The sequence below is a fragment of the Eumetopias jubatus genome, unplaced genomic scaffold (genome assembly GCF_037043125.1).
Source record: "Eumetopias jubatus isolate StellerSeaLion01/CBP00866 unplaced genomic scaffold, mEumJub1_p1.0 scaffold_13, whole genome shotgun sequence".
Classification (NCBI taxonomy): domain Eukaryota; kingdom Metazoa; phylum Chordata; class Mammalia; order Carnivora; family Otariidae; genus Eumetopias; species Eumetopias jubatus.
In genome coordinates, this window is record NW_028274819.1 from 8,780,426 (window position 1) to 8,799,444 (window position 19,019).

General features: G+C 39.9%; 1 protein-coding gene across 2 annotated transcripts in view; it reads right to left on the reverse strand.

The window, feature by feature from the left end:
* Positions 1-275: 275 nt before the first annotated feature.
* Positions 276-19,019, reverse strand: part of LOC114220453 (organic anion transporter 7-like) — a 35,197-nt gene continuing 16,453 nt past the window's right edge. For both annotated transcript variants that reach the window (XM_088017538.1, XM_028118345.2), the window contains 5 exons: positions 5,608-5,723; positions 4,418-4,632; positions 2,978-3,086; positions 2,317-2,520; positions 276-336 (listed from right to left, as the gene is read on the reverse strand). In XM_088017538.1, coding sequence (XP_087873664.1) covers positions 276-336; positions 2,317-2,520; positions 2,978-3,086; positions 4,418-4,632; positions 5,608-5,723 — 705 coding nt within the window. The remainder of the gene's footprint in view (positions 337-2,316; positions 2,521-2,977; positions 3,087-4,417; positions 4,633-5,607; positions 5,724-19,019) is intronic.

Consider the following 19,019-nt stretch of genomic DNA (forward strand, 5'->3'; position numbering starts at 1 on the left):
TCATGACCTGAGCTGAAGGCAGTCGCTTAACTGACTGAGCCACCCAGGTGCCCCAATAAAAAAATATTTTTAAGTATTATGACTTTTCTCAAACTTCTCATTATGATTAATTGTAGATATTTCATAGTTACTTAGTACTGCAATTGTAAATAGGATCCATGATTCCATTATATCTTTATTTTATTTATTTTACAGGTTTTTCCAATATCTGGGGATGATCCTGATTTTCCTTCCTCTATCTTGCTCTTTGATTAGCATTGAGTTCCTGGAACTCCTTAAAACTGTGTCACTTTCATGAAAGTATCTTCCTTCTTTGCTTTTCTTGGAGCTTCTCTCCTGGTAAAAATACAATGAGACCAACAAACAAGCACACAAATGAGAAGACGTCAAATCAACATGTATGTCCTGCATTCTTTAGAGCAAACAGATTCTTGACCCCTGCCCCAAGAATTCTGAGTAAATTCTGGGAAGGCAGCTTCCATAGTTTCAACTCCCACTCTCACCTTTGGAGGCCAAGGGATCTCGATGCCAAAGGGATTTGGAAGAGGCAAAGGCAGTATACAAAAGTTTAAAAATCCTTTCCAATTCCTGATCTTTTAAAAATGCCCATTTTTTTTTTTCTTTTTGAGTAGACTCCATGCTCAGCATGGAGCCCAATGCAGGGCTTAAACTCATGACCCTGAGATCAAGACCTGAGCTGAGATGGAGAGTCAGATATTTAACTGACTAAACCACCCAGCCCCCCCTTTTTCTTTCTTTCTTTCTTTCTTTCTTCCTTCTTTCCTTTTTTTTTTTTTTTTTTTTTTGGTAGGCTCCATGCCCAAAAAATACCTATATTTTAAATTGGGTATTCTTCAGTATACCAAAAGGATAAGCAAACCCAAAAAGAAATAGGTATCACACATGCTATATCTCGAAATATGTTTTTGAGAGCATCTGAAATTTTGTTTGTACATGTGTCTTGGTCATTTATGAAGCTACTATGATCTATAAATCAAGAAAATTCATGGCCTTACCATTTTTAAAAACTCAAAAATTAAGACATCTGTAAGAAAATTTCAAAGTTAGACATTACCATGTATATGAAAGAACAAAGAAAACAAATTCTTTCTAACACTCTCAAATACTAGAAAAATTGTTTTACTCACTCTCTGTTTTCCATTTAACCTTACAGGTGAAAGACTTTGGTTGAACTTCATAACATAACAACTGTTAAAGTGAAAATGTCAAGTAAAAGGGAAGCCTTCCATCTGAAAAAAGCCTGAACAATTATGCCTTCAACTTTTAAAGGTTCTAAACCTGCCCAGAAATCCACCTCTGTATGTGAAGTTTCCCTCTGCCTCCTCTTCTGATTAAGCTTGTTATTTGTTTGAATGCACCAGCATTCAAGATAATAAAATTTCTTGTTCTGTGTAAAACAAACAAACAAACCTATATTTACTCCCCCTTTCCCTCTTTTCTCAACAGTTGAATTCCCCGTGGAAGCCAGCCAGTCTGGATCTCACGGGCAACCCAACGGGACTCTTCCCCTGAGATGCACGGTCATCAGGGGGAGGGGCTCCTGTTCTCTCCCTGATCTCGTTCAGATTCTTCAGTGACCAGGGCAGTCCTCAGATGCTCTGGGGAGCTACTGCACTCCCCCAGCTGGGGGCTGCCAGGGTCTGACGGATGAGAGTCTGGTGTCTGGATCTGTGTGTGCCTGTGAAATACCTTCAGGGTGTGTTTGTCACCCTTAGGCACCTAATTTTGGTCCCTGCACCACTAACTTACTAATGCAGGCTGGGCAGAGCTGGTCTGTGTGACCTGGGGAGTGGCAGGGAGTCTGAGGTCAGTGTGAGGAGAGATGAGGCTGTAGCTAAACCAAAGGCGCTGACCACATGGCATGTGTCTAGGTCTAAATCTTTTCCTGGGAGGGGCAGTTGACTGGCTCAGTTAGTAGGGCAGGTCACTTGGTCTTAGGGTCATGAGTTCAAGCCCCACATTGGGCATATAACTTACTTAAAAAAAATTCATAGAGGTGCCTGCGTGGCTCAGTCATTAAGTGTCTGCCTTCAGCTCGGGTCATGATTTTGGAGTCCTGGGATCGAGCCCCACATCAGGCTCCCGGCTCGGCAGGGAGTCTGCTTTTCTCTCTCCCTCTGCCTCTCTTCCTGCTTGTGCTCTCTCTCTCTGTCTCTCAAATGAATAAATAAAACATTTTTTAAAAAATTCATAAATCTTTCCCAGGGGACAGTGATCCTGAATGGTGTCTTGCCTTCCTCATCACAGACTTAGAGCACACAGCTCCCTTAAGGGGCAGCCAGAGGGTTTACTCACTCCTTTTCCACATCCTGGATGGAGTCAGGCAGAGGCTGATTCCTGGTTTCAGGAAGGAGGAGAACAACAAGACCAGAGAGGATGGGGAAGACTCCATACATGATCCAGGGCAGGTGGGGAGAATACACGGTTAGGATCATCAAGAGGGGAGCCAGGGCCGCTCCAATATTAGCAGCAATTCCCAGGATTCCTGAGGCTGTTGCCCTTGGGGTACAAACAGTACAAAAATAATTTGGTATAAATCCACACAGGTAATTTGTGATTTATTATTTTGCTTCAATTATGTAAGATATCACAACAGTGTTTAGATACATGAAGGTTGACAATATACGTTTACATTTCAAATATGCTCTCTTATTTGCTGGCAATTTTTTTCAAGTGCACAAGTGCATTAAGACATACTTTCATTATTTAAAAAATACTCTTATCCATAGCATCTACCATTGAGTGGTTCTATAAATTATGTGAGGTGATATGTTAAAAAAGAACACAGTGCTTTGCCAAAGTCAGATTTTAATAAATTTTGGCTGTAATTTTTGTTATTATTAATACTATTATAATTGATGCTTTTGATAACTCATCAGTGTTCTTCCCACTATGAATGTTAATTAGCTGGGAAAGCCCTATTTTGACCCTGCTAGAGCTCCCATGCGATTTGTACCTGATTATGGTGGGCATTAGTTCATTTCCATGGGCAGAAGAACACATGACTGCAGCAGAAGCAGCTCCTACTCCCAAAGTTGACAAAGTAACACGGAGGGTCTGCATTTCTGGAGAGGAAGACCAGTGAGAATCACCATCCACCAAATTACAAGTGAAGAAGACACAGCTGGAGATGTTTGCATGTGTTAAATACATTGTAGAGAAAGTGCAGAGAGGCAGAGAATATGTAGTGACTAGTGGCTGAGCTTACTGTTACAGCTTAAACAGAATAAAAAACCTGAGTCATTTTATTACCTCTCATTTACACATCAGAAATTTGCCAAAGACGGAGAGGGGAATGCGAGTTTGCTTTCATTTATTTTGCCCAGTGTCTCCTCTGACTTTCATGTATAAAGTAAGACTCCATATGAACAATTACTGAGGGATGTAAAACTCATCGATGTCCTTGAGAAGTTTAAAACTGGATGCATACATGAAATTGACTTGGGGCTAGTACTGTGGCAGAGAGTAATAAAACCATTGTCTATGGATAAGTAGCTTGATCTACAGTAATATTTGAAGATTGAAGAATAAAGACCTGTATTAGGGGAACAATTGTTGGACCTTGGAAACCTCTGAAAGGAAATCTCAGAGTCCGTTTTCTACTCAATTAAAAAAAAAATCTCACGAGAGTGTTACAACATTGGAATATGCTCCGTGGTAAAGAAGCAACATGCATCATTGCTGACATCCAAGATGATGGCAGAGCTACCAATCTGGGATCCTGTAATATACACACTATGCTAAGAGTTAGGCGAAGCCCAGGACCACGTCAGTTCTCCTATTCATTACATAGGATCATTTAATTTAGTAAAATTGATTCTAAGAGAGACTTTAACTGCTTCACTCCTTGTTCCTGTTGCATACTTCTCTGCTTGAAGACACGATATTTTTATTTTCTTGAAATCAAAAAGTCTTCCCTAAACCGCAATTGCAATTATGGTGACCTAATACAAGACACACAAGTGGATATATGTAGACATCAGGGAGTAAATTGTCACTGAAACTGTAGTAATAAGAAAGAAACCAGAGAGAGGAAATGAGGGTATTGTGTTCTCATATGAGATACAATTAATATATATTGGACAAAATATTGTCATTTACAGTTACAAGTGTGATTGGTCAAAGCCAAAAGGGCAAGTGAGCAATTGCTCTCCTAGAGAAACTTTCAGAAAGATATGGCACCAGATACTTCTCAGATGTGATGAGGATAGCCATATGTCTGAACCAACTTTTACTGGGCTTTGACTCTTTCCCAGCTACTTAATCATAGAATCTGTCCTAAATCTTCAGATCAGTTTTGGGGAATCATTAGAACCATATTCTCCCTTCCCTTGTGTGAGCCCAGTCCCCGAGTCTCTGAGATATTTCCTTTCTTCAACCTATGCTCTTTTCTCACCTTCAGGCAGAAATGTGTTGGTCAGAATGGAGATTCCAAGTACAGACATGAAAATCATCTGGCTTACTCGACGGCCCACATGATTCAGTGCCAAAAGTGCAATGTAATTGGCGAAGAGTTTGAACATGCTAAAGAGAACCTGGAACAGGAAAACATTGTTCCCAATGTGCTGGAGGTGGAGAATCAGGCCAAAAAAGGGCATGTAGATTGCAAATCTGTGGTGAACAAAAGAAGAAAGAAAGATGTCATTACATTTAGACCCTAGGTTCTACAAACAACAATCATAAATATTATCAGACAGGCAGCCGGTGGTTGGTGTTCAAGTACAAAAGGCATGGTCTGTTTTGTGGAATATTCTACATGGTGATGATTTAAAAACTGTCATAAAATATTGCATAATGATGGAGGTCATAATGGTTATTTTTTTGGTGGGTGGGGGTATTGTTCTTAAGAATACATAATCAGGGGGGCACCTGGATGGCTCAGTCAGTTAAGCATCTGCCTTCGGCTCAGGTCATGATCCTGGAGTCCCAGGATTGAGCCCCACATCAGGCTCCATACTCAGCAGGGAGTCTGCTTCTCCTTCTGCCCCTCACCCTGTTTGTGCTCTCTCTCTCTCTCTCAAATAAATAAATAAAATATTTTTAAAAAAAGAATACATAATGAGGTCCTCTAGGGTTTTAGAGTTTTTCCTATATCCTGATTTGGGTTATGGTTGCATATTTACATATGTAAATATTCATTGAGCTGTATACATTGGTACACTTAAATTTTTTTTTAATTTATTTAAGTGATCTCTACACCCAAGGTCGGCCTCAAACTCACAACCCTAAGATCAAGAGTCACATGCTCTTCTGACGGAGCCAGCCAGGCACCCCAAATGTTTGTAATTTTATCTCAATCAAAGTGGAAACAAACAAGTGAAGAAACTTAAAGCTAAAATCTCTACTGTGATTGAAGTTCACAGCCTCCATTTCCAGGTGCTGAGCCTGGTAAGGTGACATAATAAATAAAACTCATTGCACAATTAGTTCTGAGTCAGGCCTTCTGTAACTAAAAAACGCAATTATCTTTCTGGCTTCCTCATGTTTTATCTCCAAATCTGTCCCTACAACATGTTGTATCCTTTGATAGGATTAGATTCATGTCTCCACTACTTTAATATTCTTCATGCATGGTGTGAAGCCTACCTCACAAAGGACAATAAACAGATCCTTCTGCGCAGGGTGGGTGTGTGGAACAAGTCAGGCATGGAAGGTTTTTTCTGTGCTGTCTCCAGCTCCTCCTGCATGGTGGATCTCAAAACCTTCAACAACAACCACAACAAGAAACTGTTCAGTTGTCACACAATGTGAACTTTGGGAGGTCCCCCACAGAGGACAAGCTAGACCACTTGTTATATTTAGTAGGAAATCGACACAGCAAAAATGCATTGACATGTGAAAGGTGAATTAGGGAGTTAAAGGAGCCTTAGGAAAATTATGTAGCAACAGGACTTTTTAAACACAAGATCTGAGTGGGCTGCAGGGCATCCGAAAGGGTGTGTATGTTAGATATTCAGATCGGCAAGAGAATCAAATGTGAGTTACTTGGATTAAGGTCCAAAGCTCCATTTATGCTAGATGGACATGAAAGACCTAGAAGATAAGCTTGGTTCCCAGCCAGCCATTCTTTGCAAAGAAACTGTTTATCTCAGGAAAAATGACACATCCTGAGAGCCTTTATTTTGGTTCTTCATTCAGTCTCTTTGAGGGGAATCCTGGCATATTGTGCCTCCATGAAGGAGATGCCTAGAATTAAATCTGAGGTTGAAACCATGGCAGGAACTTGATGTAGAATAATTTATACCCAAGTTGGTTATAATCTGGGGTTACTTGATGGTCCTGCAACATGCTAGGTGTATACCTTGCAGAAGGTGATTAAGTATTTCTAAACCCCAACTTTCCTGTCATAGAAGAAGAAGAAGAAGAAGAGGAGGAGAAGAAGAAGAAGAAGAAGAAGAAGAAGAAGAAGAAGAAGAAGAAGAAGAAGAAGAAGAAGAAGAAGAAGAAGAAGAAGAAGAAGAAGGAAGAGGAGGAGGAGGAGAGGGAGAGGGAGATGGAGAGCGAAAAATAATAGCACCTTTTTCATAAAGACTTTCTAGCCATACATGAGGTTGCAAATACATAGATGGAATTATATCCAGCACACCTCGGATACTTACTTATTAATTATTCCAATAATATTGACTTAATTCTCATCCCACCTCTACAAGTGAAACAATATCATGAAGTCCATTGGAAAAATTCCATGAGGAAGGGACTTTAGAGAAATGTAAGGTCACCTAAGTGAGGAACTACCAGATCAAGAATATCCTTTTCAGTTGCAGAACTAGCTCAAGCAGCAAAATCCTGGACTTAAGATTTTGGAAGAGAAAAGTCAAGATAGCATCTCCCTCCTGCAACTAACACCAGAAACCCATGACCACAGGCCATTGTCATAGGCAGTATTCTAAGAATGGGTTCCAAGAATACCTTAAACTTGGGCCAGATGAGGGCTGCCATGCCTGTGAGACTGGCCTCAAATCACATCCAATATCAGAGTAAAAGTTTGGGAGATGATGAGGTTATTTCACACTGGCCATTCATTTTTGGTGAGCAGAGATGTGAGTTGCATTTCCAGAAGAATTTAGGAAGGTAATGCCAGGTCATTTATGGGAACTCAAGGAGCTCCTCCTACCTGGTAAAATTCTTATTCATGGAAGAGGAGGCCTATATTCAAATGGGAGCCTGCTGGAACTTTGTTTTTTTTTTTTTAATGCATCTTTTCCTCTGATTGTCCTTTGCTAGTAGAAAAACAAAACAAAACAAAAACGATTTGTGCCAGTCATAACACCATGTTGGGGTAAAAACATGGAACAGCCAGTTGGTGTCCTGGAATTAGCATGTACAAATTCACAAAAGCCCTTTGTTAAATTTTTAGATAGTTTGTGAAGCAGTTGCCATGATGTTGGTGGCTTTTATTGACAATGGTGGTGGTATTCATACTACAAAAATTGATAATCACCACAAATTTGAGATCTATGGCTTTTTTCACTTCTTGTAATGTTAGGTGTTAAACATTTACCAGCACACCACTGGCATGGCCCCTCTGCCATCATTTGGACTGCTCTCAATTGCAAATTTAATCATATCCCTGCTTGATTTAAACCTGGCTAGTTCTACCTTAACCTGCAAGGCCTATTTCAAATGTAACTACGTTCAAGTAGCATTCAGTTCCTGCACATCTGCAATACAGGCTATGTCTTCCTCTTGCCATTCACATTCCACCCTTGCTTTACTTCAAAGAGGCTTTATCAAGCCCACAACCTGGCCCATCTGTTCATGCACCTGGAAGTGGACCCACCTGCAGACTCTGGCAAATGGTCTACACATCCATGGACCCAGACAGCAAGTCCACTGATGAACCCTGCTAACTGGCCTACCCAGAATCTCCAGCCATGGTGACTGGTGAAGGGCATTTCCTGCCAAAAGCTGACTGTAAAGACTGGAAGAGGCGACTATTTCTTCAAATGCACAAACACCCTGGGTGATGGGTATTAAGGAGGGCACGTGTTGTGAGGAGCACTGGGTGTTATATGCAACTGATGAATCATTGAACACTACACCAAAAACTAATGTTGGCTAATTGAAAAACAATGCACAAACACCATACAAGGCTCTAAGGAATTGGGGGGGGGGGGGGGAACTGATAGAAGAGTTAGGTTTTTTTAAAGGATGAACAAAATTGACAAACTTTTAGCTAGACTGGCCATGAAAAAAAAAGACTCAAATAAATAAAATTGGATATGAAAGAAAAGACATTACAACTGATGCCACAGAAATAAAAAAGATCACAAGGGACTATAACAAACAATTATATGCCACCAAAGCAGACAACCTAGAAGAAATAGATAAATTCCTAGAAACATACACACTACCAAAACTGAATCAAGAAGAAATAGAAAACCTGAAGAAACCAATTACAAATAAGAAGATTGAAACAGTAATAAAAAGTATCCCAGAGGAGATGTTTGCAAAAGACATATCTGATAAAGTGTTGGTATCCAATCTATAAAGAACTTATTAAACTCAACACCCAAAAAACAAATAATCCAGTTAAGAAATGGGCAGAAGATATGAATAGATATTTTCCAAAGATGATATCCATATGGCTAAGAGACACATGAAAAAGTAAATTATTGAACACTACATCAGAAACTAATAATGTACTATATGTTGGCTAACTAAATTTAAATTAAAAACATTACAGGTAGCTCCCCCCCAAAAAGGAAAGGTGTTCAACACCACTCATCATCAAGGAAATACAAATCAAAACCACAATGAGATATCACCTCATACCTGTCAGAATGGCTAAAATTAATAACACAGAAAACAACAGGTGTTGGTGAGGATGTGGAGAAAGAGGAACTCTCTTACACTGCTGTTGGGAATGTAAACTGTTGCAGCCACTCTGGAGAACAGTATGGTGTTTCCTCAAAAAGCTAAAAATAGAACTACCCTATGATCCAGCAATTGCACTACTAGGTATTTACCCAAAGGGTACAAAAATACACATTCAAAGGAGTACATGCACCCTGATATTTATAGCAGCATTACCAACAATAACCAAACTATGGAAAGAGCCCAAATGTCCATCAACAGATGAATGGATAAAGAAGATGTGGTATGTATATACAATGGAATATTATGCAGCCATCAAAAGGAATGAAATCTTGCCATTTGCAATGGACATGGATGGAACTGGAGGGTATTATGCTGAGCGAAATAAGTCAATCAGAGAAAGACATGTATTATATGACCTCACTGATATGAGGAATTCTTAATCTCAGGAAACAAACTGAGGGTTGCTGGAGTGGTGGGAGGTGGGAAGGATGGGGTGGCTGGGTGATAGACATTGGGGAAGGTATGTGCTATGGTGAGCACTGTGAATTGTGTAAGACTGTTGAATCACAGACCTATACCTCTGAAACAAATAATACATTATATGTTAAGAAGAAGAAGAAGAAGAAGAAGAAGAAGAAGAAGAAGAAGAAGAAGATAGCAGGAAGGGAAAGATGAAGGGGCGGAAATTGGAGGGGGAGACGAACCATGAGAGATGATGGACTCTGAGAAACAACCTGAGGGTTCTAGAGGGAAGAGGGTCGGGGGATGGGTTAGCCTGGTGATGGATATTAAAGAGGGCATGTACTGCATGGAGCACTGGGTATTATACACAAACAATGAATCATGGAACACTACATCAAAAACTAATGATGTAATGTATGGTGATTAACATAACATAATAAAAAAAATCCTGTTTACAATAAATTCAACAGTAATAAAATCCTTAGGAATAAACTTAGCCAAGGAATGAAAGACTTGTATACTAAAAATCATAAGCACTGAAGAAAAAAATTAAAGTAAACACATGAAAAAATGAAAATACATCCCATATTCATGGATTGAAAGAATTAATACTGTTAAAATACCCATAGTACCTAAAGTGATCTATAAATTAATACAATCCCTATCAAAATCTTAAAGGCATTCTTTACAGAAATAGAAAAAACAATCCTGAATTGATGGAAAGGATTTCAAATAGGCAGGATTCAGGAATCTCCAAAGCACCAGGGAGCAGGAAGTCCAAGAAGAGTCTTGTAGTAGGAATGGTCAGGTCTGGGTACTTGCCTCTTGGATAAATCAACTTTATCCAACTTTCACCTCTGTCCCTCAACTCACATGCTAGGGGCATCTATTGGACTTGTTCTTAAGATATGCTTGCAAAAATGGAAAAAAGACAGTCTCTTCAATAAATGGTGCTGGGAACATTCGACAGCCACATGCAGAAGAATGAAACTTGACCATTCTCTAACACCATTCACAAAGATAAACTCAAAGTGGATGAAAGACCTCAATGTGAGACAGGAATCCATCAAAATCCTAGAGGAGAACATAGGCAGTAACCTCTTTGACATCAGCCACAGCAACTTCTTTCAAGATACATCTCCAAAAGCTAGTGAAACAAAAGCAAAAATGAACTTTTGGGACTTCATCAAGATAAAAAGTTTCTGCACAGCAAAGGAAACAGTCAACAAAACAAAGAGGCAACCCACAGAATGGGAGAAGATATTTGCAAATGACACTACAGATAACGGGCTGGTATCCAAGATCTATAAAGAACTTCTCAAACTCAACACCCAAAAACCAAATAATCAAGTCAAAAAGTGGGCAGAAGATATGAAAAGACACTTCTCTGAAGAAGACATACAAATGGCTAACAAACACATGAAAAAATGTTCATCATCATTAGCCATCAGGGAAATTCAAATCAAAACCAGATTGAGGTATCACCTTACACCAGTTAGAATAGCAAAAATGGACAGGGAAAGAAACAACAAATGTTGGAGAGGTTGTGGAGAAAGGGGAACCCTCTTACACTGTTGGTGGGAATGCAAGTTGGTACAGCCACTTTGGAAAACAGTGTGGAGGTTCCTCAAAAATTTAAAAATAGAGCTACTCTATGACCCAGCAATTGCACTACTGGGTATTTACCCCAAAGACACAAATGTAGTGAAAAGAAGGGCCATATGCACCCCAATGTTCATAGCAGCAATGTCCGCAATAGCCAAACTGTGGAAAGAGCCTAAATGCCCTTCAACAGACGAATGGATAAAGAAGATGCGGTCCGTATATACAATGGAATATTACTCAGCCATCAGAAAGGATGAATACCCAACTTTTACATCAACATGGATGGGACTGGAGGAGATTATGCTAAGTGAAATAAGTCAAGCAGAGAAAGTCAATTATCATATGGTTTCACTTATTTGTAGAACATAAGGAATAGCATGGAGGACACTAGGAGAAGGAAGGGAAAAATGGGGGGGGGAACTGGAGGGAGAGATGAACCATGAGAAACTATGGACTCTGAGAAACAAACAGGGTTTTAGAGGAGAGGGGAGAGGGGGGATTGGTTAGCCCGGTGATGGGTATTAAGGAGGGCACATACTGCATGGAACACTGGGTGTTATACGAAAACAATGGATCGTGGATCACCACATCAAAAACTAATGATGTATTGTATGGTGACTAACATAACATAATAAAATAAAATAAAAAAAAGATATGCTTGCAAAAAAAAAAAAAAAAGAGCTTGCCGCATGCCTAGGAAAAGACAGGGCACCTGACTGATGGTTCCACCAGACTGTATCCAAGGGGAAAGAGGTGATTCCCTAAAAGAAAACTAGGTTGCAATTAGGAAGTACAAATAGATAATGGGCAGCTCAAAATCAACAATGGCTACTAGAGGTTGTCAGCACCAGATCACAAAAGGCTTAGTGGGTCATATTTAAGGACATTGACTTTTATCCTAAATGCAAGAGGGAACCTGTCGAGGCTGTTAAGCAGGAGCAAGGGTGGTGTACAGGATCAGGCTTATGTTTCTAAAGTATCCTCTGGCTGTTTTCTTTCTTTTTTTCCCCTAAAGATTTATTTAATTTATTTGAGAGAGAGAACATGCACAAGTGGGGGGAGGGGCAGAGGGAGAGAATCTCCAGCAGACTTCCCACTGAGCACAGAGCCTGATGGGGATTGAGCAGGGCTCGATCTCACCCTGAAGTCATGACTTGAGCCAAAACCAAGAGTTGCATGCTTAACAGAATTAGCCACCCAGGTGCCCCACTCTGGCTGCTTTCTGAGCAAGGGATGAGAATGGAGCAACAGTGGAGGTGGTAGAGAAGCTAGGCCAGAGGGAAGAAAGATGTGGACTACAACGGTAGCAGTGGAGTTGAGAAATGGTTGGATGGATTCAAAATACATTGGAGAATATATATATTTTTTGTCTATGCATTAGTCTTATTCTTTATGCAGTCTTGATGGCTTTTTAATTTTAATTTCTATTTTCCTCACAAGTGATTCACATATTTGAATGCTGAAAACAGCATCAAATCCTTTGCAGAATGAAGTATCAAATAAATGTTTTTAAAAGAACAAAAAGAAGAAGAAAAAATCCTGAGTTCCAGTCCAGGGTGGCAACATAGGAAGACCCTGAACTGACCTCCCCATAGAACACACTGATCTACAACTCTTTATAGAACAATTCATCCTGAAGAAGAAGGAAGGCTGACTGCGCAAGAAAGAATAGAAAGACCACACAGAGAATGGCAAGAGAGATGGAGACATGATAACAAAGGGAACCCCCACCTCAGACACTGCAAACTGCAGTGGGACTATGAGCAGACTTGTCTGCCCTGGGGCACAGAAAAAAAAGCCAGTTTAAAAGAGCATGTGAGAGAGGAGGAGCAAGATGGCAGAGGACTAGGGGACCTAAATTTCTTCTGGTCCCAGGAATTCAGCTAGATAGTTATCAAACCATTCTGAACACCTACAAACTCAACAGGAGATCAAAGAAAAGAATAGCAGCAACTCTCTGAACAGAAAAGGGACCACTTTCTGGAGGGCAGGACGTGGGGAGAAGTGAATCCGAGGCGATATTCGGGAAGATAGATGGCGGGGGAGGGGGCCTCAGTCTGCCGCTTCTGGCAAGTGATAGAGCAGCGGAGCACAAAATTGGAACTTTTAGAAGTCAGCTCCACTGAGGGACGTTGCTCCAGTGGCTAAGCGGGGGGTGGAACCCTTGCTGGGACAGTGTGGCCTTGGGACCCTCAGGGTCACAGAAAGACCGGGGGTGCCTGAGTGCGGCAGAGCTCCCAGGTATCGGAGGGGGAAGCCGGCTGCAGAGATGGAGCCAAGGATTGGGTTATCAGCTCAGGATTGCCATAAACCATGATCCAAGGCACAGTCGGACCACTGCTCTTCCAGCAGGGACCCAACAAACAGCAGGTCCGGGGAGACTCCCCTTCCTCCCCCGGGAGGAGCAGCGCAGGAGCGCACCACAGGAATCTGCTGGGTTCGGAGACTCCACACGGGATCGGGTGCCAGAGATAGAAATGCTCGGTCACAGGCTGGGTGAGCACGGAGTGTGGCCAGAGACCAGGGAGACAGGAGTGAATGACTGCTTTTCTCTGGGGGTGCACTGAGGAGTGGGGCTCCGAGTTCTTGGCTTCTCCGGGACCAGAGATTGGGAGGCTGCCATTCTCACTCTCATCCTCCAAAGCTATATGGAAATCTTGCAGGGAACAAAAGCTAAGGAGAGCAAACCTGAGCAGATTACCTAGCCTGGCCCCAGCAACGGCGGGGCAATTCTGCGTCCAGCAAAGACATTTGCAAATCACTGCAACAGGCCCCTCCCCCAGAAGGTCAGCAAGGACATACAGCCAAGACCAAGTTTACCAATCAATGAGAACAGCAAAACTACAGCTCTAGGGGAATACAGCACATAGAATTCATGGCTTTTTTCCCCCATGATTCTTTAGTCTTTCAAAGTTAATTTTTTAAATTTTCTTTATTTTTTCTTTTTCTATTTTTTGTGAATTTTCCTTTTTCAACCAGCATTCTATCACATTCTATCCCTTCATAGAAGTTAACGTTATTGTGTGTGTGTGTGTGTGTTTGTGTGTTTGTGTGTGTGTGTGTATAAGTTTTTCTCTCTTTAAAATTGAGGGACACTGTTTCTTCTAACAGACCAAAATATACCCTAAATCTCTAGTGTATAGCTTTGTTCTAGTCTCCTGCCTGATCACATTCTCTCCCTTTTTTAAAAATTTTTCTTCTTTCTTTTTTCAACCAACTTCTTATCAATTCCTTTTATAAAATCTTTTATAATTTTCATGTTTACAGTCACATTCCATCCCTTCATCATATTTACCCTTATTTTTGTACATATATAAGTTTTTCTTTCTTTAAAATTTTGGGAGGCAGTTTCTTCTAACAGACCAAAATACACCCAGAATCTAGTGTGTGGCTCTGATCTATTCACCAGCCTGATCATATTCTTTTTTTTTTTTTTTTTTTTGCTTTCCCTTTTCTTTTCCCCCCAGTTTCAGGTCTCTTCTGATTGTTTAGTGTATGTTTTTCAGGGGTCATTGTTACCCTGTTAGCATTTTGTTCTCTCATTCATCTATTCTCCTCTGGACAAAATGACAAGATGGAAAAACTCACCTCAAAAAAAAGGAGGCAGTACCGACTGCCAGAGACCTAATCAATATGGACATTAGTAAGATGTCAGAACTAGAGTTCAGAATGACGATTATAAATTATAAAGATACCAGCTGGACTTGAAAAAAAGTATGGAAGATACTAGAGAATCCCTTTCCAGAGAAATAAAAGAACTAAAATCTAACCAAGTCAAAATCAAAAAGACTATTAATGAGGTGCAATCAAAAATGGAGGCTTAACTGCTAGGATAAATGAGGCAGAAGAGAGAATTAGTGATATTGAAGACCAAATGATGGAGAATAAAGAAACTGAGAAAAAGAGAGATAAACAACTACTGGATCACGAGGGCAGAATTCGAGAGATAAGTGATATCATAAGATGAAACAATATTAGAATAATTGGGATCCCAGAAGAAGAAGAAAGAGAGGGGCAGAACGTATATTGGAGCAAATTATAGCAGAGAACTTCCCTAATTTGTGGAAGGAGACAGGCATCAAAATCAAGGAGGCACAGAGAACCCCCCTCAAAATCAATAAAAATAGGTCAACACCCTGACATCTAATAGTAAAACTTACGAGTCTCAGAGACAAAGAGAAAATCCTGACAGCAGCTCGGGACAAGAGGTCTGTAACCTACAATGGTAGAAACAATAGATTGACAGCTGACCTATCCACAGAGACCTAGCAGACCAGAAAGGACTGGCATGATATATTCAGAGCACTAAATGAGAAAAATATGCAGCCAAAAATACTATATCCAGCTAGGCTGTCATGAAAATAAAAGGAGAGCTAAAAAGCTAACTAAAAGAATTTGCTAACATGAAACCTACAAGAAATATTGAAAGGAGTCCTCTAAGCAAAGAGAGAGCCCGAATCAAAAGACACAGGGTATCAAATTGGATAAAAAAACGACCCATTCATATGCTGCCTGCAAGAGACTCATTTTAGACCCAAAGACACCTCCAGATTTAAAGTGAGGGGGTGGAAAATCATTTACCATGCTAATGGACACCAAAAGAAAGCTGAGGTGGCAATCCTTATATCAGACTAATTAGATTTTAAACCAAAGACTATAATAAGAGATGAGGAAGGACACTATATCCTACTTAAAGGGTCTATCCAACAAGATCTAACAATTTTAAATATCTATGCCCCTAACATGAAAGCAGCCAATAATGTAAGCCAATTAATAACAAAATCAAAGAAACACATCAACAATAATACAATAATAGTAGGGGACTTTAACACCCCCCTCACTGAAATGGACAGATCATCTAAGCAAAAGATCAACAAGGAAATAAAGGCTTTAAATGACACACTGGACCAGACGGACTTCAGATATATTCAAAACATTCCATCCCAAAGGAACAGAATACACATTCTTCTCTAGTGCCCATGGAACATTCTCCAGAATAGATCACATCCTAGGTCACAAATCAGGTCTCAACTGATACCAAAAGATTGGGATCATTCCCTACATATGTTCAGACCACAATGCTTTGAAACTAGAACTCAATCACAAGAGGAAAGTCGGAAAGAACTCAAATACATGGAGGCTAAAGAGCATCCTACTAAAGAATGAATGGGTCAACCAGGAAATTAAAGAAGAATTTTAAAAATTCACGGAAACAAATAAAAATGAAAACACAACTGTTCAAAATCCTTGGGATGCAGCAAAAGTGGTCCTAAGAGGAAAGCATAGCAATACAAGCCTTTCTCAAGAAACAAGAAACTTCTTAAATACACAACTTAATCTTACACTTAAAGGAGCTGGAGAAAGAACAGCAAATGAAGCCTAAACCCAGCAGGAGAAGAGAAATAATAAAGATCAGAGCAGAAATCAACGAAATAGACACCAAAAGAATAGTAGAACAGATCAACGAAACTAGGAGCTGGTTCTTTGAAAGAATTAATAAGATTAGTAAACCCCTGGCCAGACTTATCAAAAAGAAAAGAGAAACGACCCAAATAAATGAAATCATGAATGAAAAAGGAGAGATCACAACCAACACCAAAGAAATACAATTATAAGAACATATTATGAGCAAATAAGTGCCAGCAAATTAGACAATCTGGAATGAATGGATGCATTCCTAGAGACCTATAAACTACCAAAACTGAACCAGGAAGAAATAGAAAACCTGAAAAGACCCAGAACCAGTAAGGAAATTGAAGCAGTCATCAAAAATCTCCCCCCCCAAAAAAAGAGCCCAGGGCCAGATGGCTTCCCAGAGGAATTCTACCAAACATTTAAAGAAGAATTAATACTTATTCTTCTGAAACTGTTCCAAAAAATAAAAGTGGAAGGAAAACTTCCAAGCTCATTTTATGAGGCCAGCATTATCTTGATCCCAAAACCAGACATGAGACCCCACCAAAAAGGAGAATTGCAGACCAATATCCCCGATGAATGTGGGTGCAAAAATTCTCACCAAAATACTAGCCAATAAGATCCAACAGTGCATTAAAAGGATTATTCACCACGACCAAGTAGGATTTATCCCTGGGCTGCAAGGTTGGTTCAACATCTGCAAATCAATCAATGTGATATAATACATTAATAAAAAAAAGAACAAGAACCATATGATCCTCTCAATAGTTGCAGAAGAAGCATTTGACAAAGTACAACATCCTTTCTTGATTAAAACTCTTCACAGTGTAGGGATAGAGGGTACATATCTCAATATCCTAAAAGCCATCTATGAAAAACCCACAGTGAGTATCATTCTCAATGGGAAAAACTGAGAGCTTTTCCCCTAAGGTCAGGAACATGGCAGGGATGTCCACTATCACCACTGCTATTCAACATAGTATTAGAAGTCCTAGCCACAGCAATCAGACAACAAAAAGAAATAAAAAGCATCCAAATCAGCAAAGAAGTCAAACTCTCACTCTTTGCAGATGATATGATACTTTATGTGGAAAACCCAAAAGACTCCACCCCACAACTGCTAGAACTCATACAGAAATTCAGTCAAGTGGCAGGATATAAAATCAATGCACAGAAATCAGTGGCATTTCTATACATCAACAACAAGACAGAAGAAAGAGAAATTAAGGAGTCAATCCCATTTACAATTGCACCCAAAACCAAAAAATACCTAGGAATAAATCTAACCAAAGAAGCAAAGAATCTGTACTCAGAAAACTAGAGAATACTCATGAAAGAAATTGAAGAAGACACAAAGAAATGGAAAAACGTTCCATGCTCATGGATTGGAAGAACAAATATTGTGAAAATGTCTATGCTACCTAGAGCAATCTACACATTTAATGCAAGCAATCCCTATCAAAATACCATCAACTTTTTTCACAGAACTGGAACAAATAATCCTAAAATTTGTATGGAACCAGAAAAGACCCCGAATAGCCAGAGGAATGTTGAAAAAGAAAACCAATGCCGGTGGCATCACAATTCCGGACTTCAAACTCTATTACAAAGTTGTAATCATCAAGACAGTATGGTACTGACACAAAAACAAACACAGATCAGTGGAACAGAATCGAGAGCCCAGAAATGGACCCTCAACTCTATGGTCAACTCATCTTCGACAAAGCAGGAAAGAACGTCCACTGGAAAAAAGACAGTCTCTTCAACAAATGGTTTAGGAAAATTGGGCAACCACATGCAGAAGAATGAAACTGGACGATTTCCTTGCACCACACACAAAAATAGAGTCAAAATGGATGAAAGACCTAAATGTGAGACAGGAATCCATCAAAATCCTAGAGTAGAACACAGGCAGCAACCTCTTCAACCTCAGCCGCAGCAACTTCTTCCTAGAAACATCGCCAAATGCAAGGGAAGCGAGGGCAAAAATGAACTATTGGGACTTCATCAAGTTAAAAAGCTTTTGCACAGCAAAGGAAATAGTCGACAAAACCAAAAGGCAACCAACAGAATGGGAGAAGATATTTGCAAATGACATATCAGATAAAGGGCTAGTATCCAAAATCTATAAAGAACTTACCAAACTCAACACCCAAAGAACAAATTATCCAATCAAGAAATGGGCAGAAGACATGAACAGACATTTCTGTAAAGAAGACATCCAAATGGCCAACAGGCACATGAAAAAGTGCTCAACATCACTCAGCATCAGGGAAATACAAAACAAAACAACAATGAGATACCACTTCACACCAGTCAGAATGGCTAAAATTAACAAGTCAGGAAATGACAGATGTTGGGGAAGATGCATAGAAAGGGGGACCCTCCTATACTGTTGGTGGAAATGCAAGCTAATACAGCCACTCTGGAAAACAGTATGGAAGTTCCTCAAAAAGTTGAAAATAGAGCTACCCTATGACCCAGCAATTGCACTACTGGGTATTTACCCCAAAGATACAAATGTAGTGATCTGAAGGGGTACATGCACCCCAATGTTTATAGTAGCAATGTCCATAATAGCCAAACTATGGAAAGAGCCAAGATGTTCATCAACAGATGAATGGATAAAGAAGATGTGGTAGATATATATACAACAGAATATTATGCAGCCATCAAAAAAACAACAACAAAATCTT